At 40.0% G+C, this 17,527-nt stretch overlaps 1 protein-coding gene across 2 annotated transcripts in view; it reads right to left on the reverse strand.

Moving 5' to 3' along the window:
• The window catches only part of zanl (zonadhesin, like), a 161,317-nt gene that overhangs the window by 28,841 nt on the left and 114,949 nt on the right, over positions 1-17,527 (reverse strand). For both annotated transcript variants that reach the window (XM_061961199.2, XM_061961198.2), the window contains exons 80-84: positions 16,204-16,412; positions 11,737-11,881; positions 6,761-7,008; positions 6,561-6,690; positions 6,295-6,496 (exon numbers count right to left, since the gene is read on the reverse strand). In XM_061961199.2, coding sequence (XP_061817183.2) covers positions 6,295-6,496; positions 6,561-6,690; positions 6,761-7,008; positions 11,737-11,881; positions 16,204-16,412 — 934 coding nt within the window. The remainder of the gene's footprint in view (positions 1-6,294; positions 6,497-6,560; positions 6,691-6,760; positions 7,009-11,736; positions 11,882-16,203; positions 16,413-17,527) is intronic.

Genomic DNA, 17,527 nt, shown 5'->3' on the forward strand with positions numbered 1-17,527 from the left:
CTAATATATATATATATATATATATATATATATATATATATATACATATATATATATATATATATATATATATATACATACATACATACATACATACATACATACATATACATATATATATATATATATATATATACATACATATATATATATATATATATATATATATATATATATATATATATATATATATATATATATATATATATATATACACACATACACGAATTACAGTATATAAACACCAATGTAAATGTAAAAAAAAAAGATCTGATAACTAATAATCTAATAATAAAATAAAACAATAATAAATAACTAATAAACTAATAATAAAATCCATGACGAGAGCTAACAAAAAAAAAAAATACTCTATGGAGCATAAAAATTATTCCTGCAGTAAACAATTTCATATTTCACATACAAGGCTTATTTTGCATCATCCCAATACCACCTGAACAGTTCCAGTTATGATGACACACCAGTTGTGTACATGCAGCAAATAATGAACATAGTAGGAATTTAGTGCTCAGACTGTAGCAGATTTTTCAACCCGTGTTTGTTGACAACTGACATTATTTATATGCACAAAGCATTTGCAGTCCGGACTTTTATGGCGCGTTCCCCTTTGTACTGGGAACTCCATATAAAAATGGTTATGGCGGCGGTAGTCTATAAAAGTGGCAAGTGTTGTTTTGATCTTTTGTGTGTGTGTCGCCCACATTGCCCACAGCAAAAAGCGGTGCCGATGACCCGTAACGTTATTTTGTAGCTTTGTTTATCTAAAGTTATGACTTTTTCCCGTAATAGTACACTTTATTCTTGTATTATTACGACTATTTCATAACCGTATGACATTTGCTTTGAACTTGCTGCATTTGTGTAAAGTTGCATTTTTATTTTGATGACGGTAGTATTGTACTTTATTACAGTAAAGCAGGGGTGTCAAACTCAAATACAGAGTGGGCCAAAATTTAAAACTGAACAAAGCTGCGGGCCAAGGTTGAACAAATTAACCTTTTAATAGGGACCCAAACAAGTTTTGCATTGAATATTGAACAAGCAAGGCTTATATAACTTTATAGTGACATGCAAAATCGAGTTTCAAATAATAATAATAATAATAATTAAAAAGTATCAATGGCATATCAAATACAATTTAAATAAAAATTGAATGCCTCTTTTCTATTTGCAGCCTTCTGAGGTAAATATCAACATTACCTTTTTCCACAGGCTAATAAATTAGAAAATAAAATAACAATGAATAAATCAACCATTCAGGACTTTAAACTGCTCAGTTTGCAACACACTGATCTAATCTGATGTGCCCAAGCCAGATACCTGCCATCTTTTCTTGGATGCTAGTTCATTAATGTCGGGGTTCAGGCTTTGAGCTGAGGCATCTTTCATTATCGAACGAAGTTGTTCATCAGTCATTTTACCTCGTAGTCCTACCGGACCACAGTCTTGGGGGCGTGCTGTAAAGGCACTGTGTTTATCGTCCTCCACGAGCTGTCGTCACGTCTGCTTTTCTTCCATTCCAACAACGTGCAGGCCCAGTCACAAGATATGTGCGGCTTCTATACGCACACACACGTAAATGCAAGGCATACTTGGCCAACAGCGATACAGGTCCCGTATAAATAACTTTAACATTGTTAGAAATATGCGCCACACTGTGAATCCACACCAAACAAGAATGACAAACACATTTCGGGAGAACATCCGCACCGTAACACAACATAAACACAACAAAACAAATACCCAGAATCCATGCAGCTCTAACTCTTCCGGGCTGCAATATACACCCCCCGTGCGTCGGTTGGGGCGGGCAGGGTTGGGGGGGGTTTGGAGGTAGTGGAGGTGTATATTGCAGCCCGGAAGAGTTAGGGCTGCATGGGATTCTGGGTATTTGTTTTTTTTGTGTTTATGTTGTGTTACTGTGCGGATGTTCTCCTGAAATGTGTTTGTCATTCTTGTTTGGTGTGCATTCACAGTGTGGCGCATATTTCTAACAGTGTTAAAGTTATTTATACGGGACCGTCAGTGTAACCTGTATCGCTGTTGGCCAAGTATGCTTTGCATTCACATGTGTGTGCGTGCTGAAGCCGCACATATTATGAGATTGGGCCAGCAATCGCTGGACTGGGTGAAAAGCGGACATGACGATTTTTGGGAGGGGCACTGAAATTTGAGAGTCTCCCAGGAGGTTTGGCAAGTATGAGAATTAATGGTGAATGCGGTGTTACCGCGGCACCGCCGCTGAATATAGTCGGCGGGCCAGCTCTAGTGTTAATTTGACATCGCCTCAAGGGCCAAGTGAAATTACACGGCGGGCCAAATTTGGCCCACGGGCCAGAGTTTGACACCCATGCAGTAAAGTTTCAACTCTCTCATTTCCCATGTCAGAAACACTGGTAAATTTGATGTAATACTCATTACAGCTTTTGTCTCGTAACCTTGCACTTTTATTGATGCACAAATCGTATTTCTTCCAAGTAATTGGAAGTAACACCAAAATTCTTCAATTTCTTCTTCTTCTTCTCCAGATTTTGGCGCGCTTTACCTTCCACATTTTTCATCCGATTCAAACCGTTCAAACTTTAAACTGTTCAGCCTACTCGGGAATCGTGGGCTTTCCCCTTGACAAATTCCAAAAATTCCCAGATTTCCCAGAATTCCAGGTTTTCCGGGACATTTTTCCCATTCAAAATGAATTAGCCATTTTTCAAACGTCCAAAATTTACACATTTTTCAACCGATTCAAACCATTCCACCTTCAACATATTCCACTCATCCTGGACATTCAAACTATCATTTTTTCAAATAAAAAAAATATTCCAGGAATTCACAGAATTCCCGTTTCTTCAAACCCTTTTTTACAATTTTTTCTGTCCACTACTCCTTCCACATTTTTCAACCCACTTCAACCGCTCCACCGTCAAAGCATTCCTCTTAATCAGAACAAAAAACTAAGTTGTTTTTTGAACTGGAAAAATTCCTTGTTTTCCCGAAATTCCGTAATACAATTTCTCAATTAAAAATGTTAGCATTTTCAAAAAAAATTCCACTTTTCCCAAAATTCCAAGAAATTCCCATTGAAATGAATGGGACATTTTCCAAAGTTCCACAACTCCCACCTTTTTTATCCGATTCAAACTGTCCTATTTTCAGCCTGTTCGGGAATTATGTGCTCTCCTTTAACATTTCTAAAAAAAAATCCCGGATTTCTTAGAAATCACAGTTTTTGGGGACATGTTCCCCATTCAAAATGAATTATCCATTTTTCAAACTTCCACAATTCCCACATTTTTCAACCGATTCAAACCATTCCACCTTCAACACATTCAATTAATCCTGGAAATTCAAACAACCATTTTTCCACGTTCAATACATTTCCAGGAATTCCTTTTTTTTCTAACCTTATTTCCAAATTTTTTTAGTGCGATGACTCCTTTCACATTTTTCAACTCATTTCAACCGTTCCACTGTCAAAACATTCCTCTTAGTCAGGACAAAAAAACAAGCTGGTTTAAGAACTTTAAAAATTCCCGGTTTTCCCGAAATTCCGTAATACCATTTTTTAACTAAAAAACTGTTACTACTTCAACATTTCTTGACCAATCTAAACGATTCCAACACCAACCATTTCAGCTCATTCAGGACATTCATGCTCTTAATCATTTTCAAAAAAATCCCGCTTTTCCCAAATTCCCAGGAAGTTCCCATCGAAATGAATGGGACATTTTCCAAGTTGCACAATTCCCACATTGTTCAACCTGTTCAAATCATTCCAACATCAACACATTCAATTCATCCTGGAAATTCAAACAACAATTTTTCCACATTCAACAAATTTCCAGGAATTGCTGTTTTTTTCTTAACTTATTTTCAACCTTTTTAATTGCGATGACTCTTTTCACATTTTTCAACTCATTTCAACCGTTCCACTGTCAAAACATTCCTCTTAGTCAGGACACAAAAACAAATTGATTTAAGAACTTAAAAAATTCCCGGTTTTCCCGAAATTCCGTAATACCATTTTTTAACTAAAAAACTGTTACTACTTTAACATTTCTTGACCCATTTAAACGATTCCAACACCAACCAATTCAGCTCATTCAGGACATTCATGCTCTTAATCATTTAAAAAAAAATCCCGCTTTTCCCAAATTCCAGGGAAGTTCCCATTGAAATGAATGGGACATTTTCCAAGTTGCACAATTCCCACATTGTTCAAGTTATTCAAATCATTCCAATATCAACACATTCAATTCATCCTGGAAATTCGAACAACAATTTTTCCACATTCAACACATTTCCAGGAATTGCTGTTTTTTCTTACCTTATTTCCAACCTTTTTAAGTGCGATGACTCCTTTCACATTTTTCAACTAATTTCAACCGTTCCACTGTCAAAACATTCCTCTTAGTCAGGACACAAAAACAAGTTGATTTAAGAACTTAAAAAATTTGCGGTTTTCCCGAAATTCCGTAATACCATTTTTTAACTAAAAAACTGTTACTACTTTAACATTTCTTGACCCATTTAAACGATTCCAAACACCAACCAATTCAGCTCATTCAGGACATTCATGCTCGTAATCATTTAAAAAAAATCCAGCTTTTCCCAAATTCCCAGGAAGTTCCCATTGAAATGAATGGGACATTTTCCAAGTTGCACAATCCCACATTGTTCAACCTATTTCATTCATTCCAACATCAACACATTCAATTCATCCTGGAAATTCAAACAACAATTTTTCCATTTTCAAAAAAATTCCAGGAATTGCTGTTTTTTTCTAACCTTATTACTTTTGTCCAAAACGACTTACCAGGCAGACACTATTGTCTACCCTGAGCACTTGGTCCACCACCTGTTGCTGGTGTGATGCCACACAACAGATTCTAATCCCTGTTGACGTCATTACATTTTGTAAACAAGATGACAGTATCTGAGACGGCAAAGAAAGACAAACTATGGAAACCCAGACTCTGGCTTGATTCATTCAGACAGAAATGCCTGCAGGTGGTACCAGAAGAGCGCAACTCTGTGGATGAGATGATGATGCTGCAGACACTGCAATACATGATACACCAACACACAATGCAGAAAGTGTGATGTTCGCCTTTGTTTTACAGACGACAGGGACTGTTTTTAGGACTTTCACCACCAATGAAAGTGTTCATTACCAATGTCATTAAATTTTTATTTTTTATTTAGCCTAAAAAAAAAAAATTTAAAGAAAAAAGGAGGGGGAAAAGCGTTTTTTAAGAGTTTTATCTTGTTTCATATTTTTTATATTTGTAATAGATGACTTCATAAAAATATAACTAATGTGTGATTATTATTAATGGTATATACCGTTATGGGGATAAGTAAGCAATCAACCCTGCAAATGAACCCTTAGTTGTTCAGACAACGTGAGTACAAATACAGAAATTCTGCTCTCATCAAAGCCCAATGTTGCAATATTACAACATTTCTCTAAAAACAACATAAGCTTTTTTTTTTTTAACTCTTCAATTTCTGCATCAAATGCCACGTACAACAAAATTTGAAAGGTGAATTTTTTTATTTTTTTTTAGGTTTTTCTATATTTGGGTCTTACAGGGTTAATCAGGACAAAAAACCAAGTTGGTTTAAGAACTTAAAAAATTCCCGGTTTTCCTGAATGTCCTGAACAGTTTTTCAATTAAAAAACTGTTACGACTTCAACATTTCTTGACCGATTTAAACGATTCCAACACCAACCAATTCAGCTCATTAATGCTCCTAATCATTTTTTTTTTTTAAATCCCACTTTTCCCAAAATCCCAAAATTTCCAGGAAGTTCCAATTAAAATGAATGGGACATTTTTCCATGTTGCACAATTCCCACATTTTTCAACCTATTCAAACAATTCCAACATCAACACATTCCACTCATTAATGCTCCTAATCATTTTTTTTTAAAAATCCCGCTTTTCCCAAAATCCCAACATTTCCAGGAAGTTCCCATTAAAATGAATGGGACATTTTTCCATGTTGCACAATTCCCACATTTTTCAACCTATTCAAACCATTCCAAGATCAAAACATTCCACTCATCCTGGACATTCAAACTAACACTTTCCCAAGTTCCAAACAAAATTCCGGTTTTCCTGGAAATTCAAACTCTTCTACATTCAAACTATTCTTACATTCATACTATATTCTGTCAGCATTTCAGTTCAACTTCAGCATTGGAGCATCCACACGCAAGTTGCCTCATCTAGTTATTTAAATTTTTCACATTGCACAAAAGTTGTGCTGTACCTGTAAAGCTGTGCGCTGCTTGGAGGTTCATCACTTCCGGGACCGTCAAACAGTCTGTCGCTAACGCGCCAGCTTTCTCCAAACTCATTCAGGTTCCCGACTAGCATCCCGTCCGGTTTCATGTACTCATTTCTGGCGATGTCGTCGTAGTTTCCGCACAGCCCTCTCACGGCGTTCTGATAGGTGCTTGGTAGAATGATCTCTGACAGATGGGGAGAAATGTCACAATCCAGGATGTCAAGTTGTTGACGTTTTCTGTGGTTTACCTCCACGACTTTTCCCGTCGAAGCGCACCGTGAGTCCAAAGTCGGCGGCTAACTGCACCTGTCTGGAGTTCATCGTGATGGTTAACCCGTGAACCGGGCTGAGAGGTGGCGAAACGCTCTCCCCATTCACCTAAACAACATCGAGCATGTTACATGTCGATGTTTAGGCCGTGAAAAAAGAACCCAAGACAAATACACACCAGGACTGCCTTCTTCTGCAGGAACCTGATGTTGACGCCGTAAACATCCACATACATCTGGTCCAGGAAGGACACCCTCTTGTTCCCACCGCGTCGGATGTTCTTACCCCGTATCGTCAGTGGCACGAGCGAGCCATGCAGGTCGTGATCCCGAGTCAGGATGTAAGTGTACGGGCCCTGGAAGTGATGCGCAAAACCATCGAAAGTTCGGTAGTGAGGGTCCCCTGACACGCTGCACTTGTCGAACTCTGCAAAGACAAGGGTTTGTGGTGTCAACAAGGTTATCGTCCAGAAATGAGTCCCTTCGTGGAAGATTTATTTCCTTGAAATATTAATACTTTTATTTTTATTTTTTGTATGTTTTTCTTTTAATATCGCAAACTAATCCTTTGACCTTGTAAGTTTCATACAAAACGGCTTTAAAAGTGGCATAGCAGCAAAAGTGGGGCGGCGTGGGCAAGGGATTCATGTGACCCCATTCCTGTAGGGGGGTTTTGATCATTTTGCAATGCAGTCTGCTGAAAATGATGGAAAGCGGCACTTTTCATAGCAACACTCTACTGCCATCTGCCCGCGCACACATTTGTCACGTTTCATGTGTCAGGTAAACTGTGACGAATGTGGCCATATGGATCCCCGTGCTATTGTAGAGCGGCCGACCAGAAACTTTTTTTTTTGTCCTGTCCAGCTACTCAGGCAAATCATATTGTTGATGTACAAAACCCAAAACCAGAGAAAATGGCATGTTGTGTAATTTGTAAACAGAATACAATGATTTGCAAATCCTTTACAACCTATATTCAATTGAATAGACCGCAAAGACAAGATATTTAATGTTCGAACTGAGAAACCTTTTTTTTTTTTGGAGCAAATAATCATTAACTTAGAATTTAATGGCAGCAACACATTGCAAAAAAGTTGACACGGGCATTTTTACCACTGTGTTACATAGCCTCTGGGAACGTTTGGGAACTGAGGAGACCAATTTTCTAAGCTTTTCCGGTGGAATTATTTCCCATTCTTGCCTGATGTCTCCGTTGTCGTATTTGACGCTTCATCATGCGCCACACATTTTCAATGGGAGACAGGTCTGGACAACAGGCAGGCCAGTGTAGTACCTGCACTCTTTTACTATGAAGCCACGCTGTTGTAACACGTGGCTTGGCATTGTCTTGCTGAAATAAGCAGGGGCGTCCATGATAACGTTGCTTGGATGGCAACATATGTTGCTCCAAAACCTGTATGTACCTTTCAGCATTAATGGTGCCTTCACAGATGTGTAAGTTACCCATGCCTTGGGCACTAATACACCCCCATACCATCACAGATACTGTTTTTTTTTAACTTTGCTCCTATAACAATACAATGGTTATTTTCCTCTTTGTTCATGACGTCCACAGTTTAAAAAACAATTTGAAATGTGGACTGTGGACCACAGAACACTTTTCTACTTTGCATCAGTCCATCTTAGATGAGCTCGGGCCCAGCAAAGCCGGCAGCGTTTCTGGGTGTTGTTGATAAATGGCTTTCGCTTTGTATAGTAGAGTTTTAACTTGCACTTACAGATGTAGCGACCAACTTTAGTTACCGACAGTGGATTTCTGAAGTGTTCCTGAGCCCATGTGGTGATATCCTTTACACACTGATGTCGATTTTTGATGCAGTACCGCCTGAGGGATCCAAGGTCCGTAATATCATCGCTTATGTGCAGTGATTTCTCCAGATTTTCTGAACCTTTTGATGATATTACGGACCATAGATGGTGAAATCCCTAAATTCCTTGCAATGGCTCGTTGAGAAATGTTGTTCTTAAACGGTTGGACAATTTGGCATTTGTTCACAAAGTGGTGACCCTTGCCCCATCCTTGTTTATGAATGACTGAACATTTCATGGAAGCATTTTTTTTACCCAATCATGGCACCCACCTGTTCCCAATTAGCCTGTTTGCTTTTGGGATGTCCCAAATAAATGTTTGATGAGCACTCCTCAACTTTCTCAGTCTTTTTTGCCATTTGTGTCAGCTTTTTTGAAACATGTTGCAGGGATCAAATTCCAAATAAGCTAATATTTGCAAAAAATAAAGTTTCTCAGTTCGAATGTTAAGTATCATGTCTTTGCAGTGTATGAAATTGAATATAGGTTGAAAAGGATTTGCAAATCATTGTATTATTGTTACAGCACACGCGCAGTCTGCTTCTCCCTCCTCTGCGGGAGCACCTAGAGCAGGGGTGTCAAACTCAAATACAGAGTGGGCCAAAATTTAAAACTGAACAAAGCCGCGGGCCAAGGTTGAACAAATTAACCTTTTAATAGGGACCCAAACAAGTTTTGCATTAAATATTGAACAAGCAAGGCTTATATAACTTTATAGTGACATGCAAAATCGAGTTTCAAATAATAATAATAATAATTAAAAAATATCAATGGCATATCAAATATAATTTAAATAAAAATGTAATGCCTTTTTTTTATTTGCAGCCTTCTGAGGTAAACATCAACATTAACTTTTTCCACAGGCTAATAAATTAGAAAATAAAATAACAATGAATAAAACAACCATTCAGGATTTTAAACTTCTCAGTTTGCAACACACTGATCTAATCTGATGTGCCCAAGCCAGATACCTGCCATCTTTTCTTGGATGCTAGTTCATTAATGTCGGGGCTCAGGCTTTGAGCTGAAGCAACTTCCATTAACCAATCAAGTTGTTCATTAATCATAATACCTCGTAGTCCACCTGGACCACAGTCTTGGGGTGTGTGCTTTAAAGGCACTGCGTTTAGCGTCCTCTACGAGCTGTCGTCGCGCCCGCTTTTTCACCCATTCCAACAACGTGCCGGCCCGATCACAAAATGTGTGCGACTTCTGTGCACCAAATGTGTGCGACTTCTGTAGACCAAATGTGTGCGACGTCTGTACACACACGTAAATGCAATGCATATTTGGCCAACAGTGATACAGGTTACACTGACGGTGCACATATAAATATCTTTAACACTGTTAGAAATATGCGCCACCCTGTGGACCCACACCAAACAAGAATGACAAACACATTTCTGGAGAACATCCGCACCGTAACACAACAAAACAAATACTCAGAATCCCATGCAGCCCTAACTCCTCCAGGCTGCAATATACACCCCCCCTCCGTGCGTTGGTTGAGGTGGGCGGGATTGGGGGGGCGGGGGGTGTATAATGCAGCCCGGAAGAGTTAGGGCTGCATGGGATTCTGGGTATTTGTTTTGTTGTGTTTATGTTGTGTTACTGTGCGGATGTTCTGCAGAAATGTATTTGTCATTCTTGTTTGGTGTGGATTCACAGTGTGGCGCATATTTCTAACAGTGTTAAAATTATTTATACGTGCACCGTCAGTGTAACCTGTATCGCTGTTGGCCAAGTATGCTTGCATTTACGTGTGTGTGCGTGCTACTGAAGCCGCACATATTATGTGACTAAGCCAGTATTCGTTGGACTGGGTGAAAAGTGGACGTGACAATGTTTGGGGGGGGCACTGAAATTTGAGAGACTCCCAGGAAGGTTTGCAAGTATGACAATTAGCGATGAATGCGGTGTTACCGCGGCACCGCCGCTGAAAATAATCGGCGGGCCAGCTCTAGTGTTAATTTGATATCGCTTCAAGGGCCAAGTGAAATTATGCGGCGGGCCAAATTTGGCCCGCGGGCCAGAGTTTGACACCCATGACCTAGAAGCTCCGCTGTGAGCTCCACAGGACACGCTCCTGCGCTTGCCGCGCGCACGCGTCGCCGCAGCTGGAGACAATCTGCAATCAGCGCACCTGGACCTGATGAGAGGGAGCTGAATAAAGGACCAGTGGACCCAAGGATCCGGGCGGGAACTTAGTTTCTCAATGGTGTACCGTAAGCCTACTTTAGCTTGATGCTCTCTGTTTTCCCTCTGCGTTTTCCCTTCGTGCCTGACTTTCTTGTTTGTCCTCCCTCAGTGCCCTCCCGAGTTTTGCCCTTGGTGATTCTTCCCTGCCCTGGACCACCATTCCTTCGCTCTCAACACTTGGTAACATACACTTCAGCTAACTACACACCTAGCCTCACGCACACACACTCTTGGGTTTTGACACTCTCCATTTCCTTAGTTTAGTTTATTAGTTAGTATTGTTTATTATTACATATATTGACTATATATATAATAAATTATTGAACATTACTGCCCCCTGGTGTCTGAGCCGTCATCTCCCTCGGTTAAACCATAACAATTATGTTTTTATTTAGGAAATTAGCAAGTTTGACATCAGATGAAATAATCTTCTCCGCCTTCAATCGTCTCCATCTTTCAAAGGCATCCCGGATACTAATCCTCGTTTTGTTCCTGGCTTCGTCATGAATAAGTTGAGAATTGTAACGAGGCCTTTTATATTTACCGTGTTTAGTAATTTTACCAGTGGCAGCAGCCAGACGAAGATGACGGTGCGTGACTGGCAACCTGGATGTGACACACTCACAGACTTTCTAATTGGTCAAACGGTGGAGGGTGGGGCATCGAAATGAAAACAATAATATTTCGGGGCTGTAAATCTAATTTTGAAATGAGCATATACCGGCTGAACTACAGCAGTTATAGAGGTATTTGAAAATAACATGATTTAATAATGCCTTTTGACATATCAGGGCCATGTAATGATGACTTGACATTCAATTATAACATATGGCTTCTTTAAAGACCACTGAAAGTCAGTGCTTGTAGGGTAAAAATGTTTTTGTTTTTGGTCCGAGAAGTATATTATTTACAGTCCTGCCTGTTCTCGTGAGCTTTGAATAGTAACGTTAGCACCAACAAGAGGTGTTCATGCTGATCTACCAATATTACAGACCACTAAAAGTAGGTGGTAGTAGATTGGAAGTGCCGAAACCAGAAGACTCTTCCAAAATGAGAATACCAACTTTACAGCAATGATACCATATGACATCACGCAGTATCATCATACACCCTCGCGACTCACTGGCAGGCTTGCAGTAGACGTCTCCAAGTTTGTCCAGGGCGCACACCGAGTTGGAGTCGCAGCTGTGGATCCTGCAGGTGATCAGGCCTCCCAGGTCACACACGCACTTCTCAACACATCTGTCCGTCAGCCACGAGTCTCCCACCTGCAAAAGACATGTTCCACATTGCTTTAATAATGACATTTTGCACGCATGGCCGTAACTAGGTCACGCTATTTTTTTAAAGTGATTTTGTGTGCTTTGTACATCACTATGCGGTAGATCATCCTCTCTCAATATACGATCTTTGGTCACAACTCCAACAACGTAACGCAATGAAGTCTACTTTTACTTTAAACACTATTTGATCAGAAATGTGTTGCCAACATAACATTAATGTTAAATCAAACAACTAATGTCAAGTCAGTCAGGTGTCTCCTTAGCGTAGGGCCGTTAAGATTTTCAATCCGGCCCGCCGGACGTTCTACATAATGTTTTTAAACCTTTAACATCAAAACTGTAGCCGCCATTATGATATGCCGTGCTGTTTTTAAATGATTGTAAGTATTTCAATGGTTGGAATCTGCGCTTTTGGGTGTTATACGAGTTACTACGGTAATGTATGTCACAGCAGCTCAGACGAGGAACAAAGCAGAGTGGGCGGGGTTTGTTTTCAGAGCAGCCAGCCCCAAACGCGTGCGTCAGGAACAGATGCGCAAGCACATTTTTACAACAAATTTCTGCATAAAAGTGTTAATATATCATTGTGGAGGGGGCGTCCCGTGGTCGCCTGTGGAACGGGGCATGTGCAGGAGCCGGCTGTGAAGCAGATGACAGGTGAGTGAATGTCTCAGCTGGAACGAGTTATCTAATCACCTGTCTCTTTATTAGCAGCGTTAGTGACAGCAGAGGGGGAGCTGAAAAGCTAGAGGGAAGCCGGAAGGCGAGAGAGAAGGGAAGGAGAAAGACTTGTTCAACTGAAAGAGGAAAAATACTTTTGAACTGGAAAGAAAGAAAAACAGTTTGTCGGTCCTGGAGAGAACCCTGCGACACAGAGTTGTCACAATCATATTAAAGTTAAAGTTAAAGTACCACTGATAGTCACACACACACACACACACACACACACACACACACACACACACACACACACACACACACACACACACACACACACACACACACTAGGTGTGGTGACATTACTCTCTGCATTTGACCCATCCCCTTGTTCCACCCCCTGGGAGGTCAGGGGAGCAGTGAGCAGCAGCGGTCGCCACACTCGGGAATCATTTTGGTGATTTAACCCCCAATTACAACCCTTGATGCTGAGTGCCAAGCAGGGAGGTAATGGGTCCCATTTTTATAGTCTTTGATATGACTCGACTTGGGTTTGAACTCACGACCTATCGATCTCAGGGCGGACACTCTAACCACAAGGCCACTGAGTAGGTTGTTGTATATTGTAGGTGTTTATTACTCTTTGCATTCATATTTTGCTGTTTGTTACATTTTTGTTGTGTTTTGCTTGATTGCAAAAGACGTCTATGGATGAGCTGGTCTGAGAAGTAAAATAGGAGCGACGTTCATATGTTGTTAATATTCAGTGTTTTATCGTTCATAGTTAATATTGTAAATCCCGCTTTCTTAATTTTTTAATGTACAATTTGGGTCTCCCATTCAGTAAAAACTGTAAAATTCCATTCCGTTTTTTTGAAGTGGTCTATTTATAACTCTTTTAGAATTCTATCAGATGTTGTGACTTTTGGTATTAGTGTTCCTGGAAAAAAAGGGACCCAAACACACATACTGTTCAGCAGATTTTAACAGCTAAATTTGTATATATCATTTATACACACATACACATTGGCCCCACCCCAGACACATTTTGGCCCCCGAGTCAAAATATCTGCCCAGCTCTGGCGTAGGGCTTCGCGATCAGTGGGGGGCCCGTTTTGCGGGAAGAAGCATATTAATATGTAAATTATTGAATGACAAGGCGCTTCCTATGAAATTTTTACCCCTAACGTGTCACTGATTAGAATATGAGGAGAGATTTTCGTCCTCTGCTTCTTTGTGGCGGGCGTCATTAGTGCTTGCCATGTGAAGCAGAAGGCTTTGAATTTGAATCCCGGTCCTGGTGGAACTTTTGGTATGTTACAATTGTTTAATATGCTCAACTTCAGCATATTGATTAAAAAAAGCGCACTTTTAGAAAATCATGCCGATTGTCTGAGATGTTAGATAATATAACACGATATAGTTCTGCCTCAATGAAAGCTTTTGTTATTCTGGAAATTCACTCTGTTGCTCGAGGTAATATTATTCATATGATGCTGGGATAAACATGAATCAGCCTTTCAAAGCTCCTTTTGCACCACCAATTGTTGACCTCGGTATTTGTCAAATCCTAATTACGGCCCTGCTTACATGCATAATTTGGTTACTCTAAATTGTTTAATCATTTTTAATAATGTATTAAAAATACGAAATCCAAAACCAGGGAAGTTGGCACGTTGTGTGAATCATAAATAAAAACAGAATACAATGATTTGCAAATCCTTTTCAACCTATATTCAATTGAATAGACTGCCAAGACAAGATACTTTCAAAAAAGCTGGCACAAGTGGCAGAAAAGACTGAGAAAGTTGAGGAATACTCATCAAACACTTATTTGGAACATCCCACAGGTGAACAGGCAACAGGTGGGTGCCACGATTGGGTATGAAAGCAGCTTCCATGAAATGCTCAGTCATTCACAAACAAGGATGGGGCGAGGGTCACCACTTAGTGAACAAATGCGTGGGCAAATTGTCGAACAGTTTAAGAACAATATTTCTCAACGAGCTATTGCAAAGAATTTAGGGATTTCACCATCTACGGTCCGTAATATCATCAAAAGTTTCAGAGAATCTGGAGAAATCACTGCACGTAAGCGGCAAGGCCGCAACCTTCGATCCCTCAGGCGATACTGCATCAAAAAGCAACATCAGTGTGTAAAGGATATCACCACATGGGCTTAGGAACACTTCGAAAAACCACTGTCAGTTACTACAGTTCGTCGTTACATTTGTAAGTGCAAGTTATAACTCTACTATGCAAAGCGAAAGCCATTTATCAACAACACCCAGAAACGCTTCGCTTGGCCCGAGCTCATCTAAAATGGACTGATGCAAAATGGAAAAGTATTCTGTGGTCTGACGAGTCCACATTTCAAATTGTTTTTGGAAACTGTGGACGTTGTGTCCTCCGGACCAAAGAGGAAAAAAAACATCAGGACTGTCAGAGGCACAAAGTTCAGACCAGCATCTGTGATGGTATGGCGGTGTATTAGTGCCCAAGACATGGGTAACTTACACATCTGTGAAGGCCCCATTAATGCTGAAAGGTACATACAGGTTTTGGAGCAACATATGTTGCCATCCAAGCAACGTCTTTTTCATGGACGCCCCTGCTTATTTCAGAAAGACAATGCTAAACCACGTGTTACAACAGCGTGGCTTCGTCGTAAAAGAGTGCGGTACTACACTGGCCTGCCTGTAATCCAGACCTGTCTCCCATTGAAAATGTGTGGCGCATTATGAAGTGTAAAGTACGACAAAGAAGACCCCGGATTGTTGAACAACTTAAGCTGTACATCAAGCAGGAATGGGAAAGAATTCCACATTAAAAGCATAAAAAATTGGTCTCCTCAGTTCCCAAACGTTTACTTGGTGGTGTTAAAAGGAAAGGCCATGTAACACAGTGGTAAAAATGCCAACTATTTTGCAATGTGCTGCTGCCAATAAATTCTAAGTTAATGATTATTTGCAAAAAAAAATTAAGTTTCTCAGTTCGAACATTAAATATCTTGTTCTTGCAGTCTATTTAATTGAATATAAGTTGAAAAGGATTTGCAAATCATTGTATTCTGTTTTTATTTACCATTTACACAAAGTGCCAACTTCACTAGTTTTGGGTTTTGTATATTTTTCTTTCAGTGAAAGTTTTTTATTGTTTTGTAAATGATTCATTAATCATCAAACACATGCACACATAATCAAATATCATATAAAGTATATTTAAGTTAAAGTTAAAGTATCAATGATTGTCACACACACACGAGGTGTGGTGAAATTATTCTCTGCATTTGACCCATCACCCTTGATCACCCCCTGAGAGGTGAGGGGAGCAGTGAGCAGCACCGGTGGCCGCACCCGGGAATAATTTTTGGTGATTTAACCCCCAATTCCAACCCTTGATGCTGAGTGTCAAGCAGGGAGGTAATGGGTCCCATTTTTATAGTCTTTGGTATGACTCGGTTTGAACTCGCAACCTACCGGTCTCAGGGCGAATTTAAAATACATATCGTTAAATATAATACAATCATAATGATAAGGAGGAAATCATTTGACAATATACAAGTAACGTTGTGTATAACAACATACTTTAAATATTATTATAAAATAAATGTAAAAGAAAAAACATTGGCAACTGTTTTTAAAACTCACATCATGGTACTCTCCATCTGAATCCAGGCAGCCGCATTTGTTGAGCGGCACACATTTGCCGTCGCTGAGGACAAAGCCGGCATCGCACTGGCAGCCTTCCACGCAGGCGCTGGGCGGCAGATGGCAAACAATCGGGAAAAGATCAGAGCAGGTCGGAGGGCAGGGGGCGGTGCATTGGGAGTAGTGGCTGTTAAGAGGGCATGGCAAGGCTGCAAAACAAGATCAGAAAAAGTAAAAAGTTGAAAATAGAAATGGTTCGTTTTGAAAGCGGAGCAGCGTATCGTGCACAGTTGTGACTCTTCTATTATGAGCTACATCAATTCTGGTCGTCTGTCACGGCTTATGTTGCCTTTTGTTAGTGTTTAGTGTTTTAGTTCCTGTCCTGTGCTTTTATTTTGGCGGTTTTGTTGGTGTTTTCCCGTGGCTGCTTCACTTTTGAGCATTTCCCTTCATCTGTTTTCAATCAAGACTATTTAAGTTGATCCTTTTTCTTACCTTCGTTGTCGGGACATTGATGATGCTATTATCTGTTCCCTGGACTACAGAGGAGCCTTTTGATGATAAGTCTAATACGCACTACTTTGTGGACGCCGTCTGCTCCACATTTCCCGTGAGTGTTTTGCTGGGTTTCAGCAGTTTTGTTTTGTTTTCTTCATAGTCTGCTTTCGCTTTTTGTTCACTTATCAATAAATACCCCCTTTTTTTTTATAACCTCACGCTGCTACCTCGTTCATCTATCCATCCATCCAATTTCTACTGCTTGTCCCTTTCAGGGTCGCGGGGGGGTGCTGGAGCCTATCTCAGCTGCATTCGGGTGGAAGGCGGGGTACACCCTGGACTAGTCGCCACCTCATCGCAGGGCCAACACAGATAGACAGACAACATTCACACTCACATTCACACACTAGGGCCAATTTAGTGTTGCCAATTAACCTATCCCCATGTATATATATCTGCATCTTCAAAATCACAACAACCTCCGGCGTCTTCCAGGACGCGTCGTTTATCATCGCTTGACGTCGTCTTTATAGCTATAAAGTTAGCAGTAATGCCAAACATTTACCTCTGTGACTTTTCCCGTCGAAAATATTTTCGGAGGCATACAAACATATATCATGCATGTTTGTAAGCAGCGATATATATATATATTGATATGGCAAACAACTCTGATGGTGAACCTCACGATAGATAAACAATATACAATATATGTGTATCATCGTATCACGGACTACCCTGAGATTCCCAGCTCTATTATTTCAGCATCACAAACCACTTTTGTCAGCTCAAAAGCTACACATTGTATAACAAAAATACATTCCAATGC

Source organism: Nerophis lumbriciformis, linkage group LG05, assembly GCF_033978685.3.
Source record: "Nerophis lumbriciformis linkage group LG05, RoL_Nlum_v2.1, whole genome shotgun sequence".
Classification (NCBI taxonomy): domain Eukaryota; kingdom Metazoa; phylum Chordata; class Actinopteri; order Syngnathiformes; family Syngnathidae; genus Nerophis; species Nerophis lumbriciformis.